Raw genomic sequence first — 19,261 nt, forward strand, 5'->3', positions numbered from 1 at the left:
TAGGAGGAAACCTGGAGAAAACCCACATGTTCACAGGGAGAACGTTTAAACTCCGTACAGACGGCACCCGTAGTCAGAATCGAACCTGGGTCTCTGGCGCTGTAAGGCAGTAACTCGACAACTGTGCCACTGTGCTGCCCCACTGGAGTTACTCCAGCAGTTTGTGCCCCTTCTGGTAAACCAGCATCTGCAGTTCCTTGTTTCTAAAGTTCTGTGTCAATCAACTTTTATACTTAAAATCTCTGCAAAGTGTAGACGCAGTTTGGGTGAACTCCCCTTGTATGTCAAACCTGCCAAGGAATCAGTCTGGTGAATCTTCATAGTTTAGTTTAGAAATACAGCGTGGAAACAGGTCCTTCGGCCCACCGAGTCCATGCCAACCAGCGATCACTGCACATTAACATTATCCTACACACACAAGGGCCAATTTTACATTTATACCAACTTGTTCGTCTTTGGAGTGTGGGAGGAAACCAAAGATCTCGGAGAAAGCCCACGCGATCACAGGGAGAACGTGCAAACTCCATACAGACAGCACCCGTAGTCGGGATCGAACTCGGGTTTCTGGCACTGCAAAGCAGCAACTCTACCGCTGCGCCACCGTGCCGCCCTGTTGCTTTGGAAGGCTTCCCTCTGTAGCCTTCCAAAGCCAACAAGCAGAGATCGTTGAAAAAGCACTGTGTTGGAGAGTTCCTTTAAAATGAGAGCCAAGCAAAAGTGTGTTTCAATCTTTGACCACAGTAAAGTGATTTACTGGGCCCCATCCACTGCTGTCAAAGGGACTCGTGCTAAAGCAGATTGGTTCCAGGTTGCAGAGGTAGGGGAACAAACATCGTTCCAATAAAATCAGCTGTGATTGGACTCAAATGAAAAAACAGCAGCAGCAGTGCACATATTCGAAGCTCAGCCATAATGAAATACCATCAGTGCTTTAAACTAAGATCTGGAAGGCTACCTCTGCAAGGCTGTGGTGAAGGCAGTGGAAGCTAAACACAAAACATAAAGCATAGTTTACTTTCTTCATGGGCAAGTGTTGCTCCAGGCATTTTCCGTGTTTTCCAACTTTCACCTCCCAGTCAATAGGTTCAAATCTTTCTCTCGGTGGTATTGTGTCTATCTTTGGTTTAAACCTCCATCTGCAGTTCCTTCCTGCACAGTATCTAATATCACCTTAGGAGACGTTACACTTGTGTTGGAGCCCACCATCTTTCAGCTCCAGCACATTCCACAGAGAAAGCAGTGCTCAGCCCCGTAGGGTATTTGGTGTTGGGAAAAGTGATTGAAATAGGGATCGACTAGGCCAGCTGGGTGGATAGAGAAGCAATGTTGATGCAAGTGCATTTTACTGCACAGAGTGATGGAGAGTGCATTTCTGAATTCAGGGCCAGAGATCTCTTTGAAATGTTAAACCTCCTTGCAAGAGGCCCAGCTTTCTCAGAATCTATCAATCCATCATCACTTTCACTGAAGGGGCCCTGCAGCACAATGCTGGCGTGGGTGCCTTAACAAGTCCTGAGCGCTTCGTGCACACAGTAAATGTCTCCGTTTGCTCTCCAGGAACAGCTGTGTGCAGGTTTAGGTTAGACAGCTGGGAACAGACAAAATATTCCTCATCTACCGGCTGAAGTCAGGCTAAACCACCCTCATCCATGTTTATCTCACAATCTTAATGACTTGCCGGTCAAACATTCCTGAGGCAAAGAAGTCGCAAGTCCTGTAAACACTGTTTGTGGAACATTAGGTTAAAAGTTCAACTGCCTGATTTATATAACTTTATTGCTTTATCTTTTTTTTACCTAGCATTATACTTCCACTGTCCCTTTCTCCCCACAATCTAATCATAACATATAGTGGAGGCACAAGAGACTGCAGATTTAGGTTTTTAGAGAAACGGCATGGAAACAGGCCCTTCAGCCCACCGAGTCCCTTCCAACCAGCGATCCCCGCACGCTAACACAAGAGGCTGCAGAGAATGGTAGATTCATGCCAATAGGCACACATAATGTTTGGATGGTCCTACATTGTCTTGGAGTCATGGAGTCAAACAGAACAGAAACTGACCCTTCTGCCCACCGTGTCCCATGCTGATGGATGACAACAAAAGCTGGCGTAACTTAGCGGGTCAGGCAGCATCTCTGGAAAACATGGATAGGTGATGTTTTGGGTCGGGACTCTTCAGAAGAAGAAGAATCTTCAGTCTGAAGAAGGGTCCCAATCTGAAACAACGCCTATCCATGTTCTCCTGAGAAACTGCCTGGCCTGCTGAGTTACTCCAGCATTTTGTGTCTTTCATGTCCGTCAAGTTAGTTGAACAAGCAACTCTGCTCGGACCTTGCCCTCCACTATCTGGAATCTTTCAGCATCTATTTTACCGCCAAGAAACACACTTACGCCACTTCCACACATCCATCCTCAGCCTTTCGCTCAGATCCGAAGCTGAATTTCTATATTCTCCTTTTGCCCATGTTCAGTCTTTCTAGACACTAAGATGTCATCTTCATAACCTATGACACCCTCTGTGCCTTGAATCAAGCTATCCATTTATCAGGCAACTGAATAATCCTACCACAACCAGAGAGCAGTCATGAACTACTGTTGGTTGGAGAGGCTAGATGCGGGAAGATTGTTCCCGATGTTGGGGAAGTCCAGAACCAGGGGTCACAGCTTAAGGATAAGGGGGAAGTCTTTTAGGACCGAGATGAGAAAACATCTCTTTACACAGAGAGTGGTGAGTCTGTGGAATTCTCTGCCACAGAAGGTAGTTGAGGCCAGTTTATTGGCTATATTTAAGAGGGAGTTAGATGTGGCCCTTATGGCTAAAGGGATCAGGGGGTATGGAGAGAAGGCAGGTACAGGTTACTGAGCTAGATGATCAGCCCTGATCATATTGAATGGCGGTGCAGGCTCGAAGGGCCGAATGGCCTACTCCTGCACCTATTAGCTATGTTTCTATGTTTCTACCTCATTGATGAGCCTCGGCCTCATCTTGATCGGACTTTGCTGGCTTTACCTTGCACTAAACGTTATTTCCTTAACATGTATCCATACATTGGAAATGGCTTGATTGTAATCATGTATTGTCTTTCCGCTGACTGTATAGCACACAACAAAAGCTTTTCACTCACCCTCGGTACATGTAACAATAAACTAAATGAAACTAAACTTTTTTCTAAAATTCCTATAGATGTTATTACTCCAAATGAAAGCCTATGAAGCAAGGAAGATTAATCGTTGAGGATTCTTTAAACTTTTGCCCAACTTAACCTGCAGGTAAGCATGTGACATGTCAAAGGCTGTATAAATCTGTCTTCCACCAGCCCAGCACACCAAATCTTCAATCAGATGGCAAAGTCTGTCTCGCTTTGCTTCTCTGTTGATTGTCTTCTTATAATTTCCAGTTTCAACACTCAATTAACACCTGGGACAAGTTATTGAACGGGGTACTGATTGAGAATGATCAGCCATGATCACATTGAATGGTGGTGCTGGTTCAAAGGGCCGAATGGCCTCCTCCTGCACCTATTGTCTATTGTCTATTGACCAATTAACTCATGAACCTACAGTGAGCTGCTGGGGTACTTTCTTGTCCCTGTGCCAGCTGACATTGGAGTCTGAGCAGGATACAGCACAGAAACAGGCCGTTTGGCCGAATGTGTCCATGACCGTCACCAATTGCTCATTTACACCAATCCCAGTTTTTATTTGACGCAATTCTCATCAACTCTCTAGACTTTAGAGAGATAGAGCAGAAACAGGCCCTTCAGCCCACCGAGTCCGCACCAACCAGCAATCCCCATACACCAATATTATCTTACACATTAGGGACATTTTTACAATTTTACCGAAGCTAATTAACCTGCACATCTTTGGAGTGTGGGGAGGAAACCAGAGCACCTGGGGAAAACCAACATGGTCACAGAGGGAACGTACAAACCCCGTACAGACAGCGCCCATAGTCAGGATCAAACCCGGGTCTCTGGCGCTGCAGGACAGCAACTCTACCGCTGCGTCACTGCGCCGCCCCAAACTCCCTCCAGATTCTATCCCTTCACTCACATACTGAGGCAACCTACAGTGACCAACCTGCTCTTGCGGATGTGTGAGGAAACCAAAACATATCATGGGGAAGCTCATGCAACCACAGCAAGTATATTCACACCCCATGCTGACAGCACCAAGGTCAGGACTGAACCCAAGTAGCTGAGGCAGCGGCTTTACTGGGTATACCACTGTCGTAATCTACCCCAAGAGGTTTGCCACCCCAGCTCCCAATGTAACCACAACCCTCAGTAGAGTGGCAGTACTGAAGAGAACAGTTTCTTGGTTCATCCACCACAACAATCTCCTCCCAGAAAATACCAACCTGGATGACAACTTAATCATGTGGCATTCCTCAGCTGGAAGGCGAGATTGGAAGTACATAACATCTAACTGCCAATTATTCTGGTCTCCTTGGAATGGGAAACAGATGTTCGTTGGAGCAATTCCAGGCTGCGTAATATATACTTTGTTTGAACATTCGCAGTGTTCAATGGATCATATGAGAAGCTTAATAAACCTGTAACTTTTCAACTTTAATTTCTGATCCACAAAGCTCTTAAACCTCACAGTTATGCAAGCACCTTTAATGAGGTCACCTAAATTCTCAAGGCACTTCACAGGAATATGGTTGGTCAAATTGTAGCCCGCATGTGTGACTGGGAGGTATACAAAGCAAGATAGCCAAAAAATGCTGGAGCAACTCAGCAGGACAAACAGCATCTATGGAGAAAAGGAATAGGTGACGTTTAAGGTCAGAACCCTTCTTCAGTGTCCATGCACATTTCCCCCCAGATGCTTAGTAAGTAGACTTTAGTAAGTAGACATTACTTTAGAGGTATTGAGATACAGCACAGAAACAGGCCCTTCGGCCCACCGAGTCCTCGACGACCAGCGATCACCCTGTACACTACCACTATCGTACACGCTATGGACAATTTACAATTTTACCGAAGCCAATCAACCTACAAACCTGTGCGTCTGTGGAGTGAGGGAGGAAACTGGAGCACTAAAGATCGTGGCCGAAGAACTGGCTCCTGCTTTGCAGTTCATTTTCCAACAGTCGCTTGACTCAGGTGATGTTCCGCTGGATTGGAGGAAGGCTAACATCACTCTTCTCTTTTAGAAGGGTTCAACCACCAACCTGGCTAATTATCGTCCTGTTTCATTAACAAGCACTTGCTGCAAACTAATGGAGCATATAATCGTTAGTAATCTGATGAGACACCTTAGCAAACATAGCATACTTGCTGACAACCAACATGCATTTAGGAGGCATAGATCATGCGAGTCTCAGCTTATCCTGACAACAAATGACCTGGCCAAGAACCTTGACAGCAATGTCGTCACGGGTTTAGTAGTACTAGACTTCTCTAAAGCATTTGATGTCATCCCACACCAGAGACTGCTTCGGAAGCTTGACTTCTACAGTGTCCGTTCCAACACGAAACAATGGATTTCCAGTTTTCTAACAAAATGTCTTCAGCACGTGTGTGTGAATGGAAAAAGCTCTGATTGGCATTCAGTGTTAGAAAATAACTGCAGATGCTGGTACAAATCGAAGTCTGAAGAAGGGTTTCGACCCGAAACGTCACCCATTCCTTCTCTCCTGAGATGCTGCCTGACCTGCTGAGTTACTCCAGCATTTTGTGAATAAAGGCATTCAGTGTTAAGTGGTACACCTCAGGGCACAGTACTGGGCCTTCATCTATTTTTGCTTTTAAATTAAAGACATCCATGAAAAAGTCACAAACACGACCAGACTATTCGCTGATGATTGTTTGCTGTATCAGCTGTTGATAAAGATGCTCTCCAAAAAGATCTCAATACTATGGTTGAGTGGTCACAACAATGGGGGATGCAGATCAATCCTTCCAAATGTGAAACCATGCGTGTCACCAGGAGGAGGAAACCAGGCGAAACATCATATAATATCCTTGGTGCCACCATTGAAGAATCCAAACAGACCAAGTATCTTGGCATCAAATTACAGAACGATCTACATTGGAATGGTCAGACTCGTCATGCAACGGTGAAAGCAACAGGTGTCCTAAATTTTCTGAGACGCAACTTTTATCATTGTTCAACTTCTATCAAGGAGAAGTTATACTTCACCCTTGTTAGACCACACTTGGACTACACAGTTGCAGCATGGGACCCAGACACAATTAAAAACATTTCTTCCATCGAACGTGTCCAAAGACAGGCAGCTCGTTTTGTTACAAATATCTATGAGAGAGAAGCGAGTGTGACCGAACTTCTAAATTCATTGAGGTGGAACACTCTCCAAGACAGATATAAAGCCCACCGTTTGACCTGTTTTTACAAAATGTTAAATGGTCAGCTCGACATAGATGGCCGCATCTACACCCAACCCAAACCTATCAGGAGTAGACGAGGGCATTCGATACAATTTGAGATACCAGCTATCAAGACAGATGTGTATAGCAATTCATTCTTCCCTCGCACAATTAAAGCATGGAATAGTCTTCACCCTACTATAGTTATACTATTCAAAAACCAAACTGAACAAAATTTTCCCCAGTGCTTCCCCTCTTTGCGATAAGTGTCAATTCCACGAAGCCACTTTAATCCATAGTTTCGTACTATGTACAGAAATAGAAAGTTTTTGGACGGGAATATTCAACATTTTCCCCAATATACTGAAAATCCCATTTGAGCCAGACTCAAAACTGATAATACTGGGAATATCAGAAGCATGTAGTACATTGACTGTTTTTCAGGGACACTTTGTCAGCTATGGACTAATATTAGCAAAAAAAACTCATATTTAAATTCTGGAAAAGTGCTGAAGTTCCTCCAGTGAAGATGTGGATTACAGAAATGATGGACACATTACATTTAGAGAGAATTAGGTTTATTTCGAATGACAAACTGAAGCAATTAAAAAAAATATGGTCACCTTTTATTGATTTTCTCGAATATAATATTTGAACGCAATTCAAAATCACTCGTAGGGCTGGGTGAGTGGGCACATGGGTGGGTTGTCGAGTATATCTCCCCTTTTTTCTTTTTTATTTCTCTTTTCCTTCTTTCTCTCTCTTTTTAATTAAATGCCCTTTTTGAAAAGTGTTAAAATTGAAGCTGTTCATAAAGCTACGAAATTATCATGTTGTTTTCACACAGATGCTTCCAATAAAACAAAATAACAATGAAAATCTCCAGCGCGTGTACTGAACCCAAAACACCCACCCACTTCTGAACAAATGAAATCAATTGTGCTCAATGGGAAATTAACTGGAGCTCACAAATCAGGAAGAATCACAGAGTCTGAGGAAGGATCTCAACCTGAAACGTCGCCCATTCCTTCTCTCCAGAGATGCTGCCTGTCCCGCTGAGTTGTTCCAGCATTTTGTGTTTACCTCAGGAAGAATCATCTATCAATGCAGTGAACCAGAAACCTTCACCCAAAGAGGGGTTGGCATATGGAACTATATTGAGTAATTGAGGTGAAAGGCACAGGTACATTTCTTTGACACTATATTACTGAGGGCTCTTGCATTTCTACCCCACTGAAAAACAGCAAGGATTTGTTTCAGTTAATAAAGGGAACGGAAGGTAATAGTTTCCCAATATTTTCTTTCAATCGTTCCTTCGGAAAGCGAAGAGCCACCAGTCCCCATGAGCTCACTGCTGTGCTGTGCTGCCAGGAACTATTACCATTTTTGTTCTGATGCTGCTCAAGTTCCAACGAGAAGCCTGTGGCTGTTTCTGTGTGGCTTCAAAGAAGCCAGTGGAGGTTTGTAACACAATGCAGAGGCATGTTTGACCTTCCCCTATTGATCCCTAACTTCTAGTTCTGCCTCTGTGCTACCTCACCAAATCTGGCGGACCATATTCACGCCTGATGAGGAGATTTGTCACAATTTTCATAACTTCATTGCATTGCTGGATGTGGGAACTGGGAAAAACCTGGAGTGGATTCCATTTGGATCACATGAGTTTAGTTTAGTTTATTGAGGTACAGTGAAAAGCCTTTGTGGCGTGCTAACCAGTCATGGGAACATTGAACATGGGAAGGTTCAAAACCTGTATTCCTACAACTGGATGAACACCAAAGGGTTCTAAGTGCAGCAGGGCTGGGCGGCACGGTAGCGCAGCGGTAGAGTTGCTGCTTTACAGCGAATGCAGCGCCGGAGACTCAGGTTCGATCCTGACTATGGGTGCTGCACTGTAAGGAGTTTGTACGTTCTCCCCGTGACCTGCGTGGGTTTTCTCCGAGATCTTCGGTTTCCTCCCACACTCCAAAGACGTACAGGTATGTAGGTTAATTGGCTGGGTAAAGGTAAAAATTGTCCCTAGTGGGTGTAGGATAGTGTTAATGTATGGGGATCGCTGGGCGGCACGGACTTGGTGGGCCGAAAAGGCCTGTTTCCGGCTGTATATATATGATATGATATGATATGATATGAGGCAGCAAAGCAGGGGGGGAAGGGGGGGGAAGAAAATCACTCCTGTCTGTACCAGAATTGGCGATTTCTGCCATTCATTCATTTATCTGTGTTTTGGGTCAGTTTTTCTCTCTCTGTTTCTATGGCCTATTGGCCATGTCCCATAGGCCTGCACTACATAATAGAGAGAAACATAATGTCTTTCTAACTGCCACATTAACTCACTTGGCCTCACTCTATCCAAGACATTTCTCTTTTTCCCAACTCCCAACTCCCAAGCTGCTCAGCTAACAAGTTAACTTGTTTCTCTCTCTTCAACAAAACATAGTGCAGGAGGAACTCAGCAGGTCAGGTAGCATTTATGGAGGGAATAGACAGATGACATCAGGTCTGGACCTTTCTTCAGTCTGACACCATCTATCCATTCTCTCCACAGATGTTGCCTGACCTGCTGAGTTCCTCCAGCACTTTGTGTTTTGATCAAGATGCCAGCATCTGCAGTTTCTTGCGTCTCTCTTGTTTTTCTCTCTTTCTGAGTTCTGGCAAAGGGTCTCAGACTTGAAATATTAACTCTGTTCCTCTTCCCACTAATTCAACCTGATCTGTTTTCAACTGCGGAGCGTATCCAACATTTTTCATTTTTATTTAGTTTGTAAATCACATTGGAGCAGGAGAAAGGTTGCCAGATAGAAACAGATGGAAGCAAATTACAGCAGGGTTCAAGGTGCATATGACCTAACATGATTAACACACACAACAGAATGCAAATTTCTATTCCAAAGTCACTGCATCTGCGGTGCAATGTTTCCACATGAACTACAACTGGATCCCCTGTATAAACTGCAGGAAGGAACTGCAGATGCTAGTTTAAGCCGAAGATGGACACAAAAAGCTGGATTAACTCAGCGGAACAGGCAGCATCTCTGGAGAAAAGGAATGGGTGACCTTTTGGGTCAAGACCTTTCTTCAGACTGGAGAAGGATTCAAGAGAGAGCTAGATTGAGCTCTTAAGGATAGCGGAGTCAGGGGGTATGGGGAGAAGGCAGGAACGGGGTACTGATTGAGAATGATCAGCCATGATCATGGCGGTGCTGGCTCGAAGGGCCAAATGGCCTCCTCCTGCACCTTTGAGTATATGAAAAGCGCTATATAAATGTAATGCATTATTATTATTATTATTGTCTATTGTCTATTGTCTATTGACCCGAAACGTCACCCATTCCTTTTGTTCAGAGACCTCTGCATAAACTGCCACACGTACAGCCAATGGTGTGAAGCTACCATCCATTGTAATAAGACCAAATGCCTCCAAGTTAAAAAAAACTTGCCTGGCTTCCCAAAGCCCTTTCACCATCGATAAGGCACCAGAGTGAAAAAAGAACTTGGACATGCTGAGTATTTTCACTATGTTGTATTTTTATTTCAGATTTCAAGTAAGCACAGCGCTTTAGTTCTGCGTGATATACAGACTCGACAAGGTTCGAGACGAAAGGCAGCCTACAATAAGCAAGTTACCATTCTTACATTCATCCACGCCCAATGGTAGCAGTGTCAATCTACTGAAGAACACTGCAGCACCCTACTACAGAAGATGACTCTGTGAACATGGTTGGGTGTCGTTTTGGGTCGGGAAACCCTATTTCAGAGGGATGCTGCCCGACCCGACGAGTTGCTCCGACATTTTGCGTCTTCTTTCGTAAACCAGCATCTGCAGTTCCTTGTTTCTATGGTACCCTGTTAGAGCAGCATTCCCCAACCAAGAAAATCTAATCACCTCCACCGCCAAGAAGGACAAGGGCAGCGAACCGAAGGAACACCACCTCCCGCTGGCTCCTCTCTAAATCAAGCACTACCCTGTCTTGGAAATATATCCTCAATTCATCACCGTTGCTGGGTCTAAATCCCTGAACACCCACCATAACGGAGTGGTTGAATAAGCTTCAGCAGAAAGTCTGCAGAAGTTCAACATGATGACATACCACCAACTCGTCAAATGGCAGTGACAGGTGGGCAATAAATGCTGCCCTTGCCAACAACACAAAAAATTGAAAGTTTACTTCAGAGATACAGCGTGGAAACAGGCCCTTCGGCCCACCGAGTCCGTGCCGACCAGTGATCCCCATACACTGACACCATCCTACACACACTAGGGACAATTTAACTGAACCAATTAGCCTACAAACCTGTACATCTTTGGAGTGTGGGAGGAAACCGGAGCACCCGGAGAAAACGCACGCAGGTCATGGCGAGAATGTATAAACTCCGTGCAGACAGCACCCATAGTCAGGATCGAACCTGGGTCTCTACCGTGCTGCCCTTTTATGGAAACAGGCCCTCGGCCCACCAATTCCATGCCGACCATCGATTACCAGTTCACAGTATGTTATCCCACTTTGCAGAGGCCAATTAACCTGCAAACCCACATGCCTTTGGGATGTAAAAGGAAACTGGAGCATCCAGAGGAAACCTACATGGTCAGGGGGAGAACGTGCAAACTCCACACAGTCAGTACTTGAGGTCAGGATTGAACCTGGGTCTCTGGCCCTGTGAGGCAGCAGGTCTATTAATTAATAGAATCTCTATAAATTCATAATCTATAAAACTTGTCTTTAACATTTTTGCAGATACAAAGGTCTAGAAAGTCTCTCTCATACATTACAGACATCACGCTGACGCACAGACACAGACATTGTCACATATGTCGTGACAGTCACAAATAAGAGTACTTGTTCATTGCTGGACCAAGTAATCCACAAATGTTAGGTTTAACGTCAATTATGCTAATACCTCGGTTCCCAGGCAATTCTAAATTCTAGGAAAATGGAATGCAAATAACACATCGCTCCACAGAGCAGATAACTCAGAAGGAATGCAGTCTGACCACAGCTGCCTTGCAAGTGGCCCTCTCTGAGGTCTATTTATTTATGCTTATGCAAAATTGTAAAGAAACGGCAACTAAAACAAAACAGAAGTGGTCGAGCAAAATAGGCTAGGAACTCAGTGGAACTAATTCATCAGCAATCTAAACTATAGTCTGATGTTTTCTGCAAAATAGTTGTCTTGGCAGGAATAAATTGGTTGATGGCTGTCTGATATGCTGTTTGGAAACTGGGAACATTGGATCTAATAAGGCCAACAGTGGGGCTGTGATCTGCAGCCAATGCTGGAGAAGGAATACCGCATCCGATACAAATCGTGGGCTGCTGAATGCATTTCCTCTCTGGAAACCATCACTGAAATACACTCAGCCCCTCATGTTGGTTCTGTCCTTCATGTAATCAATGTCTAATCATCTGCCCATTTAAGAACTGTGCAATTTACGATTCGGGAGAATGCCATTGTGCCTATTGTGTCCCTGTAGGTAAAGAAAGAACTACCCAGACTAATCTCACCTTCCAGCAACAGACCTGTGTCCATGCTGATCACGTTCTTCAAGGGCACATATAAGGACTTGGGGGTTGAATCATTTGTCCAACAAAAACTGATTGATCGAAATTCTACCATTCCCATATGGCCACTTTCAACCAATTTAATTTTATTGAAAGAAATTGTTGCATTTTTGTACCCACCTCTCGGCAAAAATAGAGCAAACCTGATAAATCTTTACCTTAATGATGTGGCAACAAAAAAAAACTGAAGCTCCTTGTTTAATTCAACTCTAGACATGACAATCCCAAAATAAAACTGAACCACATTTACTCACAAGCATGCAATCAGCTCAAAATTGTGTACGACTGAACAGCCAACTAGGACATAAAGTGCTGATGTAACTTAGTGGGTCAGGCAACATCTCTGGAGATCATGGATAGGTGATGTTTCGGGTTGGAACCCTTCTTCAGACTGATTGTGCTGGGTTGGTGGGGGAGGGGGGTGGAAGGATGAAAGATAGGAGGGGCAGAACAAAGCCTGGCAAGTGATAGGTGGATGGACACAAAGTGCTGGAGTAACTCAGCGAGTCAGGCAGCATCTCTGGAGAAAAAGGATGGGTGACGTTTTGGGTCGTGGCACTTCTTCAGACCCAAGACCCAAAACATCACCCAGCCTTTTAAATTCCAGAAATGTTGCCTGAACTGATGAGTTACTAGTACTTTGTGTCTATCTTCGATATAAACCATTATCGGCAGTTCCTTGTTTCTACTAAGTAATAGGTGGATGGTTATGGGGTTACGGGGCAAATGCAGGAGCATGTGGCTGAGAGGGAAAGATAGGTCAGTGGTGTAGTTGACTCGATGGGCTGAATGGCCTAATTCTGCTCCTTGAACTTTTGAACTTTATGGTTGGACAAAGTCCAGAGATTAAACTATCTGAGCTTCAGTAAAAAATGCTTGGTACTTATTGTCCTTTACGATTTAACACCAATTTTCCCATAATATCGGTCACTTACCACATTTGGCTAACTGCGAATCCAGATCTATGTTTCTGGTTATAGAACATAATTTTAGAAAACAACACCATGATCGAACATGCGAGCTTCATACCCATCACAGGCACAAGCATATTTCCATCAGTGATAGTGTTATGATCTGCAGTATGCAAGTTGATTTTCAGTGATTGCTGCTAAGCTTTATTCAGTCTCAAATCCCAGCATCATCACTTTCCGAAATTCTGTATTACAAAGGAGGCTTGAAAGGAGCATTAAAACCAATATAGACTATTGGGGTAATAATGGCTTGCTTTTACCTTGTGCATTCTATGTTTAATCATGTTGCATTCCAGATGGGGCTGCCTGATAAACTGCCCACTCAGTCAGATCTGATCTGGCATCTGACAGGTCACTTGTAATATGTTCAAGCATGTTTGAGGACTGCAGAGATTTGTTAAGCAGAAACTTAACCCAATGGATAAATGGTGCACAATTCAGAGTTGTTGCTGTTGTATCAAATGGCTTCTAAACCCAGAGCATGGCATCATGTATAACCTTTCAATTATAACCTTTCAGCTCACGAAACACTGCCTTAACTCTCCTTGAGGTTTCAAGTGCCATTCTAGAGACTTGTCCTGGCTGATGCTCTTGGTACAGTTCTGTGCAAGTGCCACACTTTTGGATATTCCGTCTCTCAGACAAGACATTAACCAAGGTTTTATATGTTCTCCCAGACACATAAAATATCCCAAAGTGCCAACCTGAGAAAGAACAGGAAGTCCATGATCTCCTGGCAATATTTCCCCCATACAATACTTATAAAGTACAAGTAGTATTTGCGGGCTTTCTGTGTATAACTCCACTATCATTTCCTCCTACAAGCATGCTTAGTTTAGTTTAGTTTACTTTGGATTACTTTGGTTTGGTTCAGTTTAGTTCAGTTCAGTTTATCAATGTTGTTGAGAAAAGAGCACTGGGGCTTTCCAAAAGGAATGGTACAGATATTGTTCCAATGACGTAGCCTGTGAACTATTCAGATCACAAAGGATTTGTTTGTACAGGTGGCCATATATGATCCTCCTGAAATCACTCACACAGTTGTAGCATAGAAGTGAAACCCATGCGACCAATGTAACATATACCCCGATTCCATGAAATAGTTAGAAGCCCAACTTTAATGCCTCCTCAACCAAAGAACCCAAATTTCTTCTGTAAATATCGACACCGCAGTTATTTCTGCTCATTCAGCAGAACTAGTGCGAAACACAGCAATTGGCCCACCTCTATGTCGTTGATGACAGTGTTGGTGAACTTGAAGCCAGGTATTCTCTTTTCGTTGCACACCACTCCTACGTCTTCTGAGTGCTTGCAGTCAGTGACCCCCCAGCCATTGAAACTGCAAGCGGCGAGGGTGGTCTCGCTCCCAGTGCACCGGATGTTATCCATCCAAATACGGCCTGCGGACAACAATAAACCATCAGTACTGGCCCCCTAGTTACGCAGAGCTAGGGACAGTAGGTGCCCAAAGTACCACAGGGTCAGCCCATCCAAAGCTCAACCACATTTCCCTGTGAGATGCTGTGAGCACAACTGTGCTTATGGGCAAGTCTAGGAAGCAGTTAACTTTCCTCGGGTATCTACGTATCTTTACCACCCAACCATCTCTGTAATTAAATCCAAACCCAGTTACTCAGTTGCACTAACAACTTGTGTAATTTAATAGCTGTCTTAGTTCAGACACAAACTTTTACACAAAGAATGGTGGTTATATGGAAGGAGGTGTCAGAGGAGATAGTTGAGGCAGGTACAATCATAACATTTTAAATACATTTGGACATGGACATGGGTTTAGAGGTTACAGGCCTAGCATAGGAAGGGGAACCCGTGTAGAAGGGGCATGTTGGTCAGAGTGGGAAAGTTAGGCCGAAGGGCCAGTTTCCACTCCCTAAGATCCTATACAGAGTGGAAACATGCCCTTCGGCCCACTGAGTCCTCACCGACCAACGATCCCCCATACAGCTTCTATCCTACACACTACGGACAATTTACAGATCTACAAATCTGCACATCTTTAGAATGTGGAGGGAAACCGGAGCATCTGGAGAAAACCCATGTGACCACAGGGAGAACATACGAACTCCGTACAGACAGCATCTGTAGTCACGATCAAACCCGGGTCTCTGGTGCTGTAAGGCAGCAACTCTACCGCTTCCCCACTGTGCCCTTCCTTAGTTCCCGGTGAGTCAAATTAGGATTACAGGCTGCAATTGTCTGAAGAAGGGTCCCGACCCGAAATATCACCCATCCTTTTTCTCCAGAGATGCTGCCTGACCTGCTGAATTACTCCAGCACTTTGTGTTGATATACTATTACTGATGCTGCACAAGTTAAATAAACCCTCCTTTTGGTTATTTGCTGACCCTGTGCATGCCGACTGGACTTGAGTTTCTATTGCATTCCAACAAATTTAAGCAATTATGCTCTTTTCCCAGTGCAATTATCTTCTCTAAAGGGGATTCATCACCCCTAAATGGGTGTTCATATTTCACTTGGGCAGCTTGGCTGTATGAACACTGACTTCAAGTAACCCTTGCTTTCCCCCACTCTCCATCCCTCCCCCTCCCAGTTCTCCGACCAGTCTGACTGTGTCCGAGTACATTTCATCTCTGTTTGCTTTGTTGTTACCTTCTCCCAGCCAACAATGATCTATTCTACATTTTCCTTGATTTCTATCCTCTTTGTCCTGCTTTCACACCTTACACTTCCTTATCTATGTATCTCCCTCTCCCCTGACATCAGTCTGAAGAAGGGTCTCGACCCTGAAACGCCATCCATTCCTTCTCTCCAGAGATGTTGCCTGTCCCGCTGAGTTACTCCCGCATTTTGCATCTGTCGTTGGTTTAAACCAGCATCTGCAGTTCCTTCCTGCACACGGGATTCATCAAGTACCAAGATGAGTTAACGCACAGTTCTCTGTGTTATGCTTTATATTCCATTCTATGGAACTGGAAGACATCAGGTAAAGGGAGAAATAACACGTGAGTATCAACAGCAAAGCCCCATCAGCCATCTCCTTTTGGGCCTAAGGTTGGATGGTAAAGCTAGTATTGGTAATAGTTTATTATTGTCATGTGGAGCAACAGTGAAAAACATTGTTTTGCGAGCTATCCAGACAATTCATACCGTACATGAGGTAATGCAAAATGAGTGCATATCAGGTAATGCAAAATAGAAAATTAACAGAGTGCAGATATATAGCTGCAGAGAAAGTACAGATAAAAAAAGTAGCTGGGCCACAATGAGGTAGGTTGGAAGATCGGGATCATGCCTAATACATGAGAGGTCCATTCAAGAGTCTGATAACAGCAGGGAAGAAGCTGTTCTTGAATGAGGTGGTACACGCTTTCAAGCTTTTGTTTATTGTGAATGATTGGAAAGGGGAGAGGAGTCAAGTCAAGTCAATTTTATTTGTATAGCACATTTAAAAACAACCCACGTTGACCAAAGTGCTGTAAATCAGTGCAGGTACTAAAAAAGAACATACAATGGTACACAAACCTAACAACACATACATAAACAGTTTACAGCGCCCCCTCAGAGGGCCTTAAACGCTAGGGAGTAGAAATAGGTTTTGAGCCTGGACTTAAAGGAGTCGATGGAGGGGGCAGTTCTGATGGGGAGAGGGATGCTGTTCCACAGTCTAGGAGCTGCAACCGCAAAAGCGCGGTCACCCCTGAGCTTAAGCCTAGACCACGGGATAGTCAGTAGCCCCAAGTCGGCTGACCTGAGGGACCTGGAGGTAGAGTGGTAGGTTGGAAGATTTTTGATATGGGAGGGGGGGGCAAGCCCGTTAAGAGCTTTGTATGCGAATAGGAGGAGCTTGAAGTTGATTCTGTACCATACTGGGAGCCAGTGGAGAGAGGCCAGAATCGGGGTGATGTGGTCCTTTTTACGGGTACCCGTCAGGAGTCTCGCTGCGGTGTTTTGGACCAATTGCAGGCGGGACAGGGATGATTGGCTGATCCCAGTGTACAGGGAGTTGCAGTAGTCCAGGCGGGAGGAAATGACGAGTAATGACTGGGGTCTGAGTGGCCCTTGATTATACAATAGACAATAGACAATAGGTGCAGGAGGAGGCCATTCGGCCCTTCGAGCCAGCACCGCCATTCAATGTGATCATGGCTGATCATTCTCAATCAGTACCCCGTTCCTGCTTTCTCCCCATACCCCCTGACTCCGCTATCCTTAAGAGCTCTATCTAGCTCTTACAGACTGTTTCCCAAGGCAATAATAATATAATAATAATATTCATTTATTGTCATTGCAACGAGTACAACGAAATTTAAAAATAGCCAATCCTGACGGTGCGTACAAACATATATGCAATAAATGCAAAAACAAATAAATACAATTATATTAAGTACAAAGATTTTTTAACGGTGTTGCGTAGTGCAGAAGGTAGTGTTCAGTTCTCGTATGGCCCTGGGGTAAAAACTGTTCTTAAGTCTGTTTGTTCGGGATTTGATCGACCTGAAACGTCGACCAGAGGGCAGATGAACAAACAGACGGTGGCCGGGGTGGGATGGATCTTTTATTATTTTGCCTGCTCTACTGAGGCAGCGTAGGCTGAACAGGTGCTCCAGGGAGGGCAGTGAGCAGCCGATGATCTTCTGGGCCATTGTGATGACCCTCTGAAGGGCCTTCCTGTCCTTTTCTGAGCAGCTGGCATACCATGTGGTTATACAGTATGCCAGCACACTCTCGATGGAGCAGCGATAGAAGGACATCATGAGCTTCTCCTGCAGGTTGGTTTTCCTGAGGATCCTCAGGAAGTGGAGTCTCTGCTGTGCCTTCTTTACTGTGGTGATGGTGTTGGTAGACCAGGTAAGATCCTCTGCGATGTGCGTACCCAGGAATCTGAAAGCGGGTACCCTTTCCACACAGACCCCATTGATGTAGAGTGGGTCGTATTCTACACTGGTTTTCCTGAAGTCAATTATAAGTTCCTTTGTTTTGGAGGAGTTCAGGACAAGATTGTTCACTGAACACCATGCTGCCAGCCTTTGGATTTCATCCCTATAGGCTGTCTCATCTACTTCTGAGATGAGTCCAACCACAGTCGTGTCATCCGCGAACTTGATGATGGTGTTGGTGGGATGGGTGGGGGCGCAGTCGTGAGTGTAGAGGGAGTAAAGGATGGGGCTCAACACACAGCCCTGTGGTGAGCCGGTGTTCAGTGTAATGGTGGAGGAGAGGCGAGGGCCTATTTTGACGGTCTGGGGGCGGTTGGTCAGGAAGGCCTTGATCCATTGGCAGATGGTTTGGGAAAATCCAAGGTCAGAAAGTTTGGTGACCAGTCTGCTCGGGATGACCGTGTTAAAGGCAGAGCTGAAGTCGAGGAAGAGCATCCTCACATAGCTCCCCTGGTGTTCAAGGTGGGTCAGTGCAGTGTGAAGAGCAGTGTCGATGGCATCCCCTGTAGACCTATTTGCTCTGTAGGCAAACTGGTGTGGGTCGAAGGTGGGTGGGAGGCTGGCTTGGATGTGCTGCAGGACCAGTCTCTCGAAGCACTTTGTGATGACCGGTGTGAGTGCTACCGGACGGTAGTCGTTAAGGCCGCTGATGACAGTCCTGATCCTCAAAAATATCCCAGTTGGTCCTTTCGAAGCAATCCTGCAGCTGCGAGGAAGCTCCTTCAGGCCATGTCTTAACAGTCTTTATGGTGACTGGAGCTTTCCTCCTGAGTGGGGTGTATGCTGGAGTTAAGAATATGGACAGGTGATCTGACTGCCCCAGGTGTGGTAGTGGTGCTGACCTGAAACCCTTCTTAATATTTGAATAAACCTTGTCTAGTGTGTTTTCCCCCCTGGTAGCACATCTTATGTGTTGTTCAAGTTTCGGGAGAACTGACTTTAGGTCTGCATGATTGAAGTCCCCGGCTATGATGTGGGCTGCTTCTGGATATGTGCTCTGTTGTGAGTTTATTGCACCGAGCAGGTAGCCTAAAGCTGTGCTAGCGTGCAAGCAAGACATCAAGGTTAATGAGAGATAAACGTGTTCTTCAGTAGACCTTTGTCATGGGGAAGGGGAAGGAAAGCAGGGGGGAGGGAGAAAAAAAGAGGTGATGTCTATTTAATAATTATCTCTCCTAGTAGTGTTGACATGGGAGAATTGCATACATTTTGGTCTTCTTAAATGGTATACTTCCCTTGGACATCTATTGAGAAAAGATTCTGGGTTGAGAAGATTGTACTGCGATGAGATTTTGAATTGTGGGAGCCCATGAAAGTTCAGAGCATAAGAGGTGACCTTGTTGAATCACTCAATTCTTTGTGGGATGACAGGCTTGGCAATGGGTCTCGCACTAGGAATGATAGCACACAGGTCAGCTCATGTGGACTGAGATGGGGAAGAATTTTCTTCCATCAGAGAATTGTGAAACTTTCAA

At 44.8% G+C, this 19,261-nt stretch overlaps 1 protein-coding gene across 1 annotated transcript in view; it reads right to left on the reverse strand.

Annotated features, from left to right (window-relative positions):
- LOC144610295 (lysyl oxidase homolog 2-like) overlaps positions 1-19,261 on the reverse strand; it is a 73,478-nt gene that overhangs the window by 46,022 nt on the left and 8,195 nt on the right. Inside the window, exon 3 of the mRNA XM_078428892.1 lies at positions 14,095-14,270. Within this exon, the coding sequence (XP_078285018.1) occupies positions 14,095-14,270 (176 nt within the window). The remainder of the gene's footprint in view (positions 1-14,094; positions 14,271-19,261) is intronic.

Source organism: Rhinoraja longicauda, chromosome 36 (genome assembly GCF_053455715.1).
Source record: "Rhinoraja longicauda isolate Sanriku21f chromosome 36, sRhiLon1.1, whole genome shotgun sequence".
In the NCBI taxonomy this organism is placed as follows: Eukaryota; Metazoa; Chordata; class Chondrichthyes; order Rajiformes; family Arhynchobatidae; genus Rhinoraja; species Rhinoraja longicauda.